This window comes from Pyxicephalus adspersus, chromosome 10 (assembly GCF_032062135.1).
Source record: "Pyxicephalus adspersus chromosome 10, UCB_Pads_2.0, whole genome shotgun sequence".
NCBI classification, from domain to species: Eukaryota; Metazoa; Chordata; class Amphibia; order Anura; family Pyxicephalidae; genus Pyxicephalus; species Pyxicephalus adspersus.
In genome coordinates this window covers 4,085,929-4,099,593 of record NC_092867.1, presented here as the reverse complement: position 1 = coordinate 4,099,593, position 13,665 = coordinate 4,085,929, and the positions used below count along the sequence as shown (strand labels likewise).

Genomic DNA, 13,665 nt, shown 5'->3' with positions numbered 1-13,665 from the left:
AGAAATAAGAAAATATGTAAAATATTTCTAACATGAAATCTTAGCTGAGGAATGACGACGCACACAGCAATCCCTATTATTGATTTGGCGTTGGCAAATACCGGCTTGTTCGATATAGAACATGTTTGTTGCTGTTGTTTTTGTAACATTCCTTTCATTGTTTAATTGGAGAATTTACAATCTTTATTTTGCAACTGAAAAGAGGTTTTTCTTCGGCTTTCAAGGATCTTTTCCAATCCACACATTTTTTTCCAATCCAACTAAAAAAAGGAATCTTTATCTTATTTGTGCCGGGTGGCTGAATTTAAGCTGTTTTTTTTTCTGGATTTGTTACCGAGCTAAGTAGCAGGATGTGTCCCCTTTCTCATTTTAATTAGAGACGTTAAATAAATTAAAACAAAAAACGCAAGAAAAATATCAATATCTACATAGTGATCAATTGATCAATATATATCAATGCTACTGTTAATTTTTTTTTCTTTCAATTTTTCATTGATATCATTGTAGCAATACAACCGTAATATTTGGAGAATCCTAAGCAATCTATGGCGATGTCTAATTTCTAAGAAAAAAAATTGTAACAAAAGGTTTTTTTTTTCTTTTTTTCATTGTGGAATTTGAAGCAAGGGGTAATCTGTTTCTTTGTAGACTTGGGGAGAAAGAAAAAACAAATCTGGTTTATGCTGGTTTGAACCAGTAGAATCTCTTGTGGTTAAGCCGTCTGCTGTGACTAAAATCAAAACACGGCGCAGCGTGCGCATTGGGGTTGGAGGCGCGGCCACGTGACTCCCCCAAACCACCGAAATACATATAGGAAAAAAAAAAAGATAATGTAACGGCCATTCCTGCCTGCATGCTGATAACGAATGAATGCTGGACTCTATTAAACGCCCATTCCCTATTATCACGGGTCGAACAGACAATTTTCTGAACTTATGATGGTTGTCTATTTACTTCTCTATAAACCCTCGCCGAGTGTAGAAGAGATTTAAGCTTGCTAATGATCTGCTCTGCCGGGGCTATATGAGATGATACCGGCCTTCGTCAGATCTCGGGGAATTAAATTGACCAACTTCACCCCCCAGCTCTGTAGCTGAAGACTTGTGTACTTTGTGCTCAGCGAGCCAAATCTCACACCAAAAGAACTGCGCGGCCAAAAATTAAGTGTCTTCCGCTTGGACAATGTTTCCTGCTCACAACCTTTATTTTCCTAAATATTTCCTATTGTGAATCCACTTAAAGTTTAAGTAAACGAGAAAAGCTTTCCAAAAATAGAGTATTGTTTAGGCGGTCTCCTAAATCCAAAAAAGAGAAGAGGAGGACACAAGTTGAACGCAGCACAACTATAAAACGTCCAATATCTAGTGCTAGGAAAAAGATGGTAGAAAAAGGATTGCAATTCTTACTTTTTTTCTTGTGGATGGAGGGCATTATTGGTCCAATAATTGAATTGGTATTACTAATATCATAGGAATAGATTTTAGTATCTAGTATGTGTGGTTCTTTAAGATATGGGGGATGTCCTGATAATATCAAAAGATGAAACAATACATCTTATACTTTGTGCAAGAAACAGATTGAGAGGGAGGGAAGGAAAAAAAAAGGAAGGACGTTGGGTAGGTAGGGAGAAAAGAAAAATGGGAGGAAGAGAAGAAAGAGAGAGAGAGGGAGAGAGAGAGAGAGAGAGAGAGAGAGAGAGAGAGAGAGAGAGAGGGGGGGGAGAGAGGGAGAGAGAGAGAGAGACACACAGACAGAGGAAGAGAGAGGAAGAGAGAGAGAGAGAGAGAGAGAAAGTTTTTTTTTTTACATTAACAAAAGGTGAATACCTGTTAAAAAAAAAAAAAATAAGGTAATGGATAAAAATCTTTTACAATCATAATTTGAAATGACGATTCTAGTATAACCTTAAATTAGAAAGTACGATCAAAAGATTATAGAACAGATGGATATCGATATATATAAATCTTTTTATTTATTCATTTTTTGCCTACTTCAAATGATTAAATTGGGAAAGATAATATAAAATAATATATATTATTAAAATATATATTTTATAATAAAAATAAAATGAAACTTGTATCTGAAGGGTAATACCAAAACGTATCTACCTGCTAACTATTTGGCAATCAATTTAAAATTCTAAACTCAGCTTTAAAATAAAATGCTGAAAACTGCAGAAAAAAAGGTATTAGGTGAAAAGAAAACAATCTGAAATTACTAATGCATTGTGTTAAAATGAACAATAATTGGCCATCCTTTAGATGAAGGGGAGGGAATATTTAATATAGAAAGAACAAGGTGGTATATTTTCAACAGCAAAAAATGTCAAATGTTTACAAAAAACTATGGTTTCAATTAGTCAGTTTTTGTAAGGAAAATTATTTAATTCATTATCAATCTCTGGGTAGCTATTCATGTTCTTGAAATGGATTCTAAAATCTCTATATATTTTCACAAAATAAAATCTTGCGATTCTCTTCAATAAATTGGTTTGATAATTCTACACTATGGCCGGTCACATCTGATTTCAAAGCTTCTTCTAGGTGTCATGATCTACCTAAACATTGCATTGTTTAAGCATTCACTACTAAGAGTAATTTGTAAATGTGATATTGCACCAGATTAAAACCTGTGAGTTCAGGTAAAAGGGCATTAAATATATCCCAATAAAACTGAGAGTTACAAATAAAAATAAATATCAGGCAGGTTAGGACTTTGGAAAAAGGCAGCTGATCATTTCCTTCTGAATGGAGCAAAGGGTACAAGGCATTGACTGTATTGTACACGGTTTCCCCATCTCCTCGATTGTAAGCTCTTCTAGGCAGGGTCCTCTTCTTCTTCTGTGTCACTGTCTGTATCTGTCTGTCAATTGCAACCCCTATTTATTGTACAGCGCTGCATAATATGTTGGTGTTATATAAATACTGTAGGCATGCCTATGGTTAAGTTTAAAAGACCATGGAGAACCTTAGCAGCACACAATATGAACAAGGCCCAACAAAAGCTTCACCATCAGTTATTTCTTGTGTGGTATCTTCCTGGGTATGGACACTTTTTGTTCATTTTCTAAATTTACTCAAAAAAAATTAGAAAGCAATTGGGCGTGCAAACTCCACTCCGGTTTTCCCAAAGATCTTTAAACCAACATGAACATTCTAATCAGCTAATTATGTTTGTATATTCCTGTTTAGGAATAATGTGGGAGCATTCAGCAAATGTGACTTGTACCAGCATATCTCATAATAACTTGTAATAACTTGTACAGTCAATCTGACCCATCAATTCTTTTACTAGGCAACTTCAGTCAAGGGGACAGCTGTAAAGATGAAGTTGTTTCCTGTGAGCCAATCTAAAAGCAATCTTTTCTTTTTTCTATAAACTACATAACTTCCCAATGCTCATATGAGGCAGGGATGTTGTAGTTTTTTTTTTTTTTGGGTGGAAACCATGGACTCCACTATATTTACAAAGGCGGTGTAAGCGTAGCCACCCAGGGAAAGGAAACTGGCCTTTTAACTAATGCAGGCTTATATATAATGTCATCAGCAAGACAGCAAATTGCAAAATGGTTCATTATACAAAATGTATGTTTATGTATGAAAACTGACTTTACAAATTTATTATGACCTCATTGGGCCCGATTTAATAAAGCTCTCCAAAGGCTGGAGAAGATAGACATTCATAGGAGGACCTGGTAATCCAGAAAACCTGGGATGGTTTTCTGTGCCAATAAGTGGAGAAGTCCTAAGACTCTGAATTTCCACAACAAGCCAGCAGATGAAGAATTTTGAATCCAACAGATCCTCTTTAAATCTTCATAAAACATTCAAGATTCATCCAATCATCCCTTCATCGTTTTTTTTGTTTTTTTGTTTTTTTACCCACAGTTTATTTCTGTTGTTAGGGAATACTAAAAAGATTTTTTAACAAATAGCTGTGCCCAAATATAAACCTAACAAACACCTTTAGTTAATTTAAAACAATAATAAATTACAAATACGGGAGGTGTTTTACCAGCTCTTTTAACAATTAACCTACCAAAGGATTTCTATTCCTATCCCTTCAGCTCTGGGATTTACGCAGCTGCAAACCATGTCCTGTCTAAAGAGCTGAGGACTTGATTTTCTCTGCAGCAGTTAGGAAACACTTACAGGTCTCGTTCCTTCCCCAGACTGTGACCGCCCAATAAAAGGAGAAGCAGCAGACTGATCATCTCCTATCACAGGGTTTTCCCCGACCTCTTTTAGCAGGGCGAACCACACTGCACTTTTCAGCAACCACCCAGCTGTTTTTGGGTGGTTACTGAACATTTGGGTCACAATATAGGGGCCACCAACCGCCTATAGCTTCTTTCCCTATGTTTGTTTTTAGCATATGAGAACAACATAGCACAAAAGATTGGCTTTGTGTGGTGCTTCTTCCTCTTTCACTCTTAACCTTTACGTGCAGGAACTGCAGGAGGCTGGTATAAGTCAATATCAAGAGCTTACACTGGCTTGCAATAAAACAATGGATCTTTTTATGTATAGATGACTGCAAAGCTGCATTATTTTGGGTTTTATATACCTGCCTACAACTTAACTTTAAAGAAAATTTTAGTTAGTGAAGTTATCTGAAGTTGAAACCCCCCCTTTAATAAAAAAAAAACAAAGACACATGTGTAACTAACCAAACTGATCCAGGCCACCGGCCTCACCGATCATCCACTGACCAATGCTGTCAGGCTTTCATTGCATAAGCCTTTGTAAACATTCTGAGGGTTTATGGGTTGTGAGGAGGGCGCCCACGATTAATGATGCCGTGACCCCGTGGCTTCTTTTTAAATAAGGCAGACTGCTAACATCCCAGCTCTGTAAACATAACTGGCAGAAATCTGCTTCCATTTACTCGAGATGTAGTGGGTACTCGATGTGTTATGACATATGTGTAAACTTATGAGATCATACGGTACATGCTCCACTCCAGGGGCGCGCTATGGCAATTTACATGCAGACGGCCCAAAGTCATTATTAATTATCTTCAGCAAAAAGTTTCTCTAACTATTCAGCCTTTTAATTACTTATAAATCTGTTTCAGGGGAACTTGCACTAAAGTTTATATTTCAGATGAATGCAATGATACCTCTCAGCCCTGCCGGAAGCATTGAAGAAGACAAAACCTGAGGCAGGGCATTTGGAAATCTCAAGCCTAATACTAAAGAACAATAATTTAGCACATAATGTCATTTTTTGGTTTGTTCGTAAAGAAGAATGAAGACAGATCAGCTACAAAATGAAAAAGTCAAATTATTATATGGAGTGAGGGGCAGCTATTGGTGAAATTTATGGGCAAAGCATTTCTGTAGAGAAATAAATGAATACTAAAAAATAAAGTTAAGGATTGAAGTCAGGAGGGTTGCAAATAAAAAAAAAAGCCTGTGGTTTTCCCTGGCACATTGTTCTATTTAATTTTCATGAGTTATCATGCCAATGGCTTGTAAACTATAAATATTTTGAGTTCCTAGATTTAAATCCTATAGACAGGGAAAGCGAGGGAAAGAGCCCCCTTCATATATATATATCAAGGGTCATCTCCTCCTCTTGTGTCACTGTTTGTATCGGTCTGTGATTTGCAACCCCTATTTAATGTACAGCCTTGTGTAATATGTTGGTGCTTTATAACTAAAGTTTAATAATAAAAACTATAAAAATATTAAATAGTAAAAAAGAAAAACAAATAATAAAGAAAAAATGAATGGCAATAATATATAATTTAGGCAATCAGTTAACAAAAGCATATGGTCAATTTACAGCAATTGCTAATTAATTTGACCATTTATTAATTGTATTTCTACATAGTTCAAAATATTTTTCAAAAAATATTAGATTTAAATAAAAATAAATTATATTGCAAAACCTGTAAAAATAATCATTAAAAATTATAATATTCAATGAATCTCAGTGCAATCTGTATAAGATATATAACAATATTAATTTGTAATCTAATGGTCGATTCACATTCTTGCTTCCTTTTATAACTTGGGCACGAGATTAAAAGTAATGCTGGCTGGGAACAATTTAATGATCTAATATAATTGAAATCAAAATGTAAAATGTATCATCTGATTTTAAAAGCAAATCTATTAAAAAAATGACCTAATAATATGATATAAAATATATATTTTTATAATAATATTAATTATATTATTATTATTATTTTAATTTGAAAATAAATATTATCATTTTAATATTAGTAATATGACTTAAAACCTAATTTTATTTGGCTTTACTGCAATTTTTAAAAACAAAGACCTTCCAGATATCTAATAATAAAAAGGTAAAAATACATATAAAAATATGTTTTTAATCATATCCAAAATTAGGATTTATTAACCAGCATTGCACATTTAATTCTTACGTTTGAGCATTTAACAGGTTTTTCTGTTAGACTTTCTTGGATAAACTTAAAAAGATAATGTTATATAAAAATAATATATTGAAAAATATATTAAATAAAATATTAAAATATAATAAAAATAGGAAATATATTTAGAAATGCTGATAATTATATAAAAAATAAATAAATATAGAAAAATGTTTTATAAATATATTAAAAAATATTTTCACATGAAATATTTTCAGAAAATTGTGCTGTTAAAAAAAAAAAAATTAAAATCGGAAGTGATCAGGTTGATCGGGTTGAATTTAAATTTGCATACTCATAAAAATAATATATTTATAATAATAAATATAATAACATTATATAAAAAATATATTATAAAAATAAATCTGAGAACTAAGATAATTAGTTTACAGCACAAAGTCAAATTACAGGCAGATTAGAGACATCGAATTGTAATTTTATAAATTCATTGCTTGTTGTTTAAAAAGTCAAAAATGAGAGAGGGGGGAAAAATAATGAGAAATTAGGATAAAAAAATGTATTATATTGTGCAAGAAAAGGAAATAAGAATTTTTTTTTAATTTATTTTTAAATAATGAAAATACACACACATTAGATAGATAGATAGATAGATATATTCCCAGTTAAATATATATATATATCCCCAGTAATATATCTATTTAACTGGGAATATAATAAATAATCGCAGTTAATATATATAGGGTTAAGACTGTGATTATGGAAGGGAGGGGTGCCGGGAAATGTAATATTACGTTGGGTGTTCACTATACAACACAGCATGTACATGTAAACATTTTAGACTTTGATTAATAACAGAATGCAGTTCCAGCCGAGCTCGGTGTAAAAAAGGAAAAAAAAAAATCTAAAAATAGTTCTTTCGATGTGCAGCTAACCCCTGTTGCTCTTAAAGTATCAATTCGTTTGTGGTGTCTTGATTTAATTATAATATCAAAATGAAGTTGTGTGTATTAGAGTGTGATTTTTTTTTCTTTTTTATTATATATATATATATATATACATGGGATGAGGCGAGAGCTTTATTCCCAAACTTCCAAGCTACCCACAAAGCAGAACAGATGGGGATATCCCTGTCCGACCAAGGGAAGGGTTAATGGTAAGATCTCCACATAAAGGTTTTGAAGTTGATTAAAATCCGGGCTTTGCATTAAACAACATCACTTCCACATGAGTTGCTGCTAATGCTGTTAGGGAAGCAGCATGGGTTGCCCAGTGTGTGAGACCCTCCTGTACCCTCTAGCCACCCACTAGGGCTGCGTGATTAGCATCCTACCTGGCTCTCCGAGGAATTCCCATCATCCCCTAGTAGCTCATTGCGCACTTCGTCACTGTAGGCGATCCGTGACCTTTTCTGCAAAACAAAAAAAAACAAAGAGAGATGAGAAGGGGGGGGGGGGGGAAGTAAGTGTAAGAAAAATAAACCTTTAGAATTTAAATCTGAAGATGTACCCAACCCTGGAGAGCCCCCTAATGGATGCCGATCTGATACAATCTGCTAGGAAAGGTTTGATTCATTTGTGTCCAAAACCAGCGGGGTGATGTGGTCCTACCGAAGGGCCAGACGATTCAAAAAGGTATGCCTGCTAGCAATGCAACTGTTGTTGGCGTGAGCGTTCAAAGAGAAAAACACTTGCTTAACAGCTTCCCTAGAATATTAACCTCATGCCACACAAAAGGCAAACTCCACGGCCCAACTGGACCTGCACTGTGCACTACTAATGCCAAACGACCTTGCTATCATTCGGGAGCATGATTTAATTTGAAGTGTACCTGTTGTCTGTAAACCATTGAGCAGATTAATAAATAAACAGAGGAAGTATCTGCACCCAGATGGCAGCATTTATTTTACCCGATTCTAAACAATTGCTATATGTTTGTTTTTTGCTGATTTTTTTGTATTAACTGGCAATAATGCAATAATGAAAAGTAATCAAAATTTGGTGTTCCTATTTTAACACACGTCAGAATCCCTGAATGTCAAATATCTTAAAACACCAACATTTTTTGGTATGGAGCCCTTGGAATATAAAAATGCTGAAAATTGACCAAGGCCAGTAAAAGCCCACGATACCTTTTACCAGTTTTACATCTTTGCCCCACTTCAAATGAGAAATCTTCTAACATAGAAAAAATGCTAAAGCGGCACCATTGGGAAGGCTATGATATAGGCAGAGTTTTTTTTTCATCACGTTCATTTCTGTACAGAAGTCATCATCTGTGGTTCCGATAAAGGAACCTCGGCACTAATTTAAAACGCTGGTCATGGTGATTTTAACATACATGGTACGACAGTGTGAGCCTTCAAGAAGGTGAATTGATGGCATTTGTCTTTATAAAAAAAAATAGGAATATGTTTCGATAAATGTTAGCTTTAAATCTGGTGGGACTAAAACTAACAGATCTTAAAATCCAACAAAAGACAATGTTTGGTAAATGTAAAATTCACCGATTTAGAAATAGGTTTCATAATCTTTTACTTGACTTCTTCCCATTAAAAGGTAATTAACCCAAATTATAAAAGTAAACCTAAAACAAACCTTTCCCGGGGGGTTCTTTTTAAACTGAACTGCCATGTGTAGAGAACAATGGGATTGTGGTGACCTTCCAATAGCTTGGTAAATACAGGAACACAATGGCCATTGACATGAGCCTAAATGGTGATGTTTGTCATTGAGACTTTCCTGGTAACATTGACACCAAACACTTGCACATGGGAAGACTTTTTATGACCAAAATTTGATATCTTCTTCTTAAAGCAATGGGGGTTAGAATTAGATGAGGGCCAATATGATGCCAACCACTCAATTATCCTGCAAGACTAAATTATGGCACAATATTTTTAGAGTAACAGCACTGCTATAGCTCGGAGGGATCTTCTAAAATGGAAAATTAAAAAGCTAGTATTATCTTTCGACAGTCTATAATCACCCGGGATACAAATGGTTAGCCACAATTATTCCCATCTTTATTTATTCATTAATAGAGGCAGGACAAGACCATTTGGGATGTCACATTTGATGAACGTTGTGGTTACTTTCTACAAACACGACAGAAGAGGAAAAGAATACGCTTCAGGAATTGTATTGGAAATAGGAGATTGTTGTTTTTTCTAAATTAAATCATTTTGACAAAGGTAAAATACAATTTAAATGAGGGTCTAATAAATTAATATTTATGACATGAAAATAATTTTGCAAAACTGGTCAGTTTCCTAAGCCAGGGTTCCTCCAGAGGTAGCTGGGGGTTCCTTGAGCAATGAGCAGTTTGTTCACATTCTCAGGTGCTTCCCTAAGGCTTAGCCCAGACGAGCTTTAAGGTTGCAGTGCCGTTACAGCTTCCTCTCACCCATGAACCAAGCACATGGTAGCATCCCACTCACCATTATTCCCGAAGTAAAATGTTCAGCTATTGGTTTAATATAAACCAATCAAACCAATGGTTTGGGTAGCCAAGCAGCTGAAAAAGGTGCCAACCACTGGAAGACACCCAGGAATGCCTGTTGCCACTGCTCGCCCGAACTTAGGTTTACTGTATCTTTAAAGTGCATCTCCAAGCAAAGTAAGACGTCCCTATCAATCACAATTTTTTTTACCAACCTAAGCCTGCAGTCATGTGACCTTCATTAGTATATCTTCCAAGAGTGAAGCCATAATGTACAGAAATAGTTTGCATTCATTGTTGACCAATCTGGATCAGGTATGTCTATAGGGTTTTATCAGGGATATGTTTACTTCTCTAGTGGTTGAACTTGATGGACTTAGGTCTTTTTTCAACCTAACTAACTATGTAACTATATATTGGCACTCGAAGGACCCCCATCACTTGATAGCCAATCAGAATGGTCCCACCAGGTAGGAACTCAAACAAAGGTCTTCCCACTTTTCATTCCAAATGAATGAAAGCTCAGGGACCCGAAGCGACCATGCATTCAGGTACAATTTTTTCACATTCAACTTGACAATTGTTAAAGGAGGTTGTGGTTAAAGGGTATTAGTGATTTAAAACCACAGAAACAGTGGACTAGATCTATGTTTTACATGTATGCTCAGTTTTCATTTCTTGATGTTGATATCTACACTCCTGTACAGTGCTGGAGTCCATTAGATTTGGGATCATCAGTTTTCCCAGGATCCCACCAGAAGGCCTGTAATGCCACCCTCGCCTAAGGGCTGCAGGTGGAGAGTATAGCAAGTATATTATTTTTAAGCTACTGTCCCCATTTTTTTTTTACATTACACAATGAGTTAACATTTTATGCAGAATGCTTTTATCTTTATATGAAGAGGATAAGAATGCAATGGATATCCCAAAGCAACAGATTCACCTTCTGGATGTTGGGCTACCCCTGCGCCAGTCATTGGAGAATCCACCGTTGTATTATAGTCCTGAACTTCTCGACTTGTAAAACAATTGTTGACCAGGAATCTTCTCTCTGTCAATTTTGCTATGTTTCTCTACACAAGTATTTTACCCACTTAGCCTGCTGAATCTTTGTTCACATCAAACATCCCGTCATTCATGGAGGAATATATAAATATAGAAGCTTACCTGCTCATGAGCGCATTTGTTTGAAGCAAAGCAGATTTGCTGCTCTTTAGTCATAAAAAGCTATAATACCAATCAGCTAAGTAAGAATCCCGCCTCAAGAAACTTCTAATAAACATCCAAACTTCTATGTCACAATAACACTCCATAATAAGAGACAGATAACGAGATCTGAAATCCAGCCAGGAAACTTAGAAAAATAAATACAAATGTGTCAGAGAGCTCAAACATTGCACCAAATATTTACAATCCCGATTTTATAAATTATTGACACAGGGGAATGAACAGAACATGTTGTGAATATTCTTCTCAAATGATAGGGGGAGGGAAGAGAGAGAGAGAATGGAGAGAGAGAGAGAGAATGGAGAGAGAGAGAGAGAATGGAGAGAGAGAGAGAATGGAGAGAGAGAGAGAGAGAGAGTGGAGAGAGAGAGAGAGAGAATGGAGAGAGAGAGAGAGAATGGATGGAGAGAGAGAGAGAGGGGACATAATGAAAAAACTATGAAGAAGAAATAATAAGCACCTAAGAAAACCAATAACTGTTTATTAACCATTACCTGTGACTATGGGGGACATTAGATTGTCAGCTCTTCTGTAGTGACTAATGGGACTGGCTCGGTGTTCTTTGTACAGCACTGCTGTATATGTCAGAGCTATATTATACCTATAAAGGGACATTAGACTGAGGAGACTGATGCCATATCACTATAAAGAAACACGATACAAATCACTGATCTTTTCTCGCACATTCACACAAATATGTCTCCAGTATTTCTCTTCAGTATTTGGAGGTGCTGGTTGTAAAACATTCTCTTGCAGCACATCCCCACTCTTCAACAGCCGTATATTAAAAGATATAAAAACCCTTTAAACAGGCTGTGGAATCAGAGGCAGCTTTAATTATTCATTTCATCACTATGGGAGGCTAAAACACTCGGCAGTGTGCAAGAATATCATATGGAGACTGTTTTTGTTTTGTGCCTTTTTCTCCAAAAAGCCAACAAATTGGCAGAGACTGATCAATTATAGGACTCCATTTCATTTTTTTCTGTTTCTTAAACATCAAAGCGAAGGGAGAAATTACAGCGGCATTCCCGGGTCAATAAAAGATAATCAGGCAAAGTGTTTCAGCTGCACAATAAAGGTAATAGCTGTGCTTTGCCAAATGAATTTTTACCTTGCTGTACAATTGCTGCAACTTCTAATGTCTTCTCCGAGGTCGCCCCTGACAGGCTGAAAATAGGAGCTGGGAATTAAAAGGATATTTCCTTTAAATTAGAATATCCTGCTTAAATTAAATTATAAAATTCTGAAATACTCCCTACCTGCTAATTGTGAAATTAATTCAAGAAATAAGTATATTAGTTGGAACAAATGTAAAGTTGCTTACCAGTCCTTTGAGGTGGCGGTGCATAATTTTTTTAGGATGTTTTTCCCCTTTAAAAGGTAAATTTAATTTTCACCTGCTGCATGGCAGGAAGTATGGGTCCCGTGTACAATGTACTGCTCTCTCCCAAACATAGTGGGAAATGTGGGGTATATGATTTATCAAACATTCACTGCATGTGAATATTTCAGTTGCACATGAGTAAAATGACAAAGATTGATGTACTACCCCAATAAAGTAAATTATTTTGTAACCGATTAAATTAAGTATTGTGCGTCTGTGGAGGTGGGATCAGATTTGCCATGCGCTGTCTCCTCATCGATGTATGTCTAAAGTGTGGGATCATCCAAGGCACGTTTGGCTCTGATAATGTCATCAGATTTGGTGATGTCCATACTGCGCTGCTCACTGTTCTCCTTGCTGGAGGGGAAACTGTACCTGAGAACCTGCAGTGTAAGGATCTCCCTGCTTCTCCTTCATGCATTCTGTAGATCTGAGCTTTCCAAGTCACCTGCTGCTTCTTTATCATTAATCACTAGTAATCAGGAGGAAGGATGGCCCTGATATGGGGAAGCAAAACCCTGCATTTATCAGGAAAATAACTTTCACCGAGAGACACCATGTACAAGGCAAAGTAAGCCAACAATGGAGATCAGATGCAGGGAGCTTACTGGCAATACTGCTGACTAGTCTTTTGAACTCTGCATGCTTGTTTGAGCACAGCTTCGACAGTACAGGTTCTCTTACTGCATCTATAGTGCCTGCATCTGAAATATCTGCTGCCATTTGCATACACATGACTTTATTGGTAAAGATCGTAGTGAAAGCTTGTGGTGTTTTAAGGAAATGGACACCCAAATGTCTCACATCCTTAACAGCCACAACGGCATCTGCATGGCCTGACAAAATTATTACCTTGTATTATTATTATCATCAAAGATTTATATAGTGCCGACATATTAAGCAGCGCTGTACAAAGTCCATAGTCATGTCACTAACTGTCCCTGAAAGGGGCTCACAATCTAATGTCCCTACCATAGTCATACGTCATTATCACAGTCCAAGGTCAATTTGGGGGAGGCCAATTAACCTAACTGCATGTTTTTGGAATGTGGAAGGAAACCAGAGTACTCGGAGGACACCCATGCAAACATGGGGAGAACCTGCAAACTCCATGCAGATAGTGTCCTGGCCAAGATTAAAACCTGTGATCCAGCACTGTAAAGGCCAGAACTGACCCTCTACCACTACTTCTATCAAGACTCAGTGCTAGAACATGTCATTATCATTGCATTATATTATTAAAAATATCC

The 13,665-nt window shown here is 36.0% G+C and overlaps 1 protein-coding gene across 3 annotated transcripts in view; it reads right to left on the bottom strand.

The window, feature by feature from the left end:
- Positions 1-11,071, bottom strand: part of VTI1A (vesicle transport through interaction with t-SNAREs 1A) — a 190,219-nt gene extending 179,148 nt beyond the window's left edge. For 2 of the 3 annotated variants that reach the window (XM_072423274.1, XM_072423275.1), the window contains exons 1-2: positions 10,969-11,037; positions 7,694-7,771 (exon numbers count right to left, since the gene is read on the bottom strand). In XM_072423274.1, the coding sequence (XP_072279375.1) occupies positions 7,694-7,771; positions 10,969-11,022 (132 nt within the window). In that variant the 5' untranslated portion in view covers positions 11,023-11,037. Of the gene's footprint in view, positions 1-7,693; positions 7,772-10,968 lie in introns of all 3 variants that reach the window. The other variant, XM_072423276.1, reaches the window with a different exon arrangement.
- Between the last annotated feature and the right edge of the window lie 2,594 nt (positions 11,072-13,665).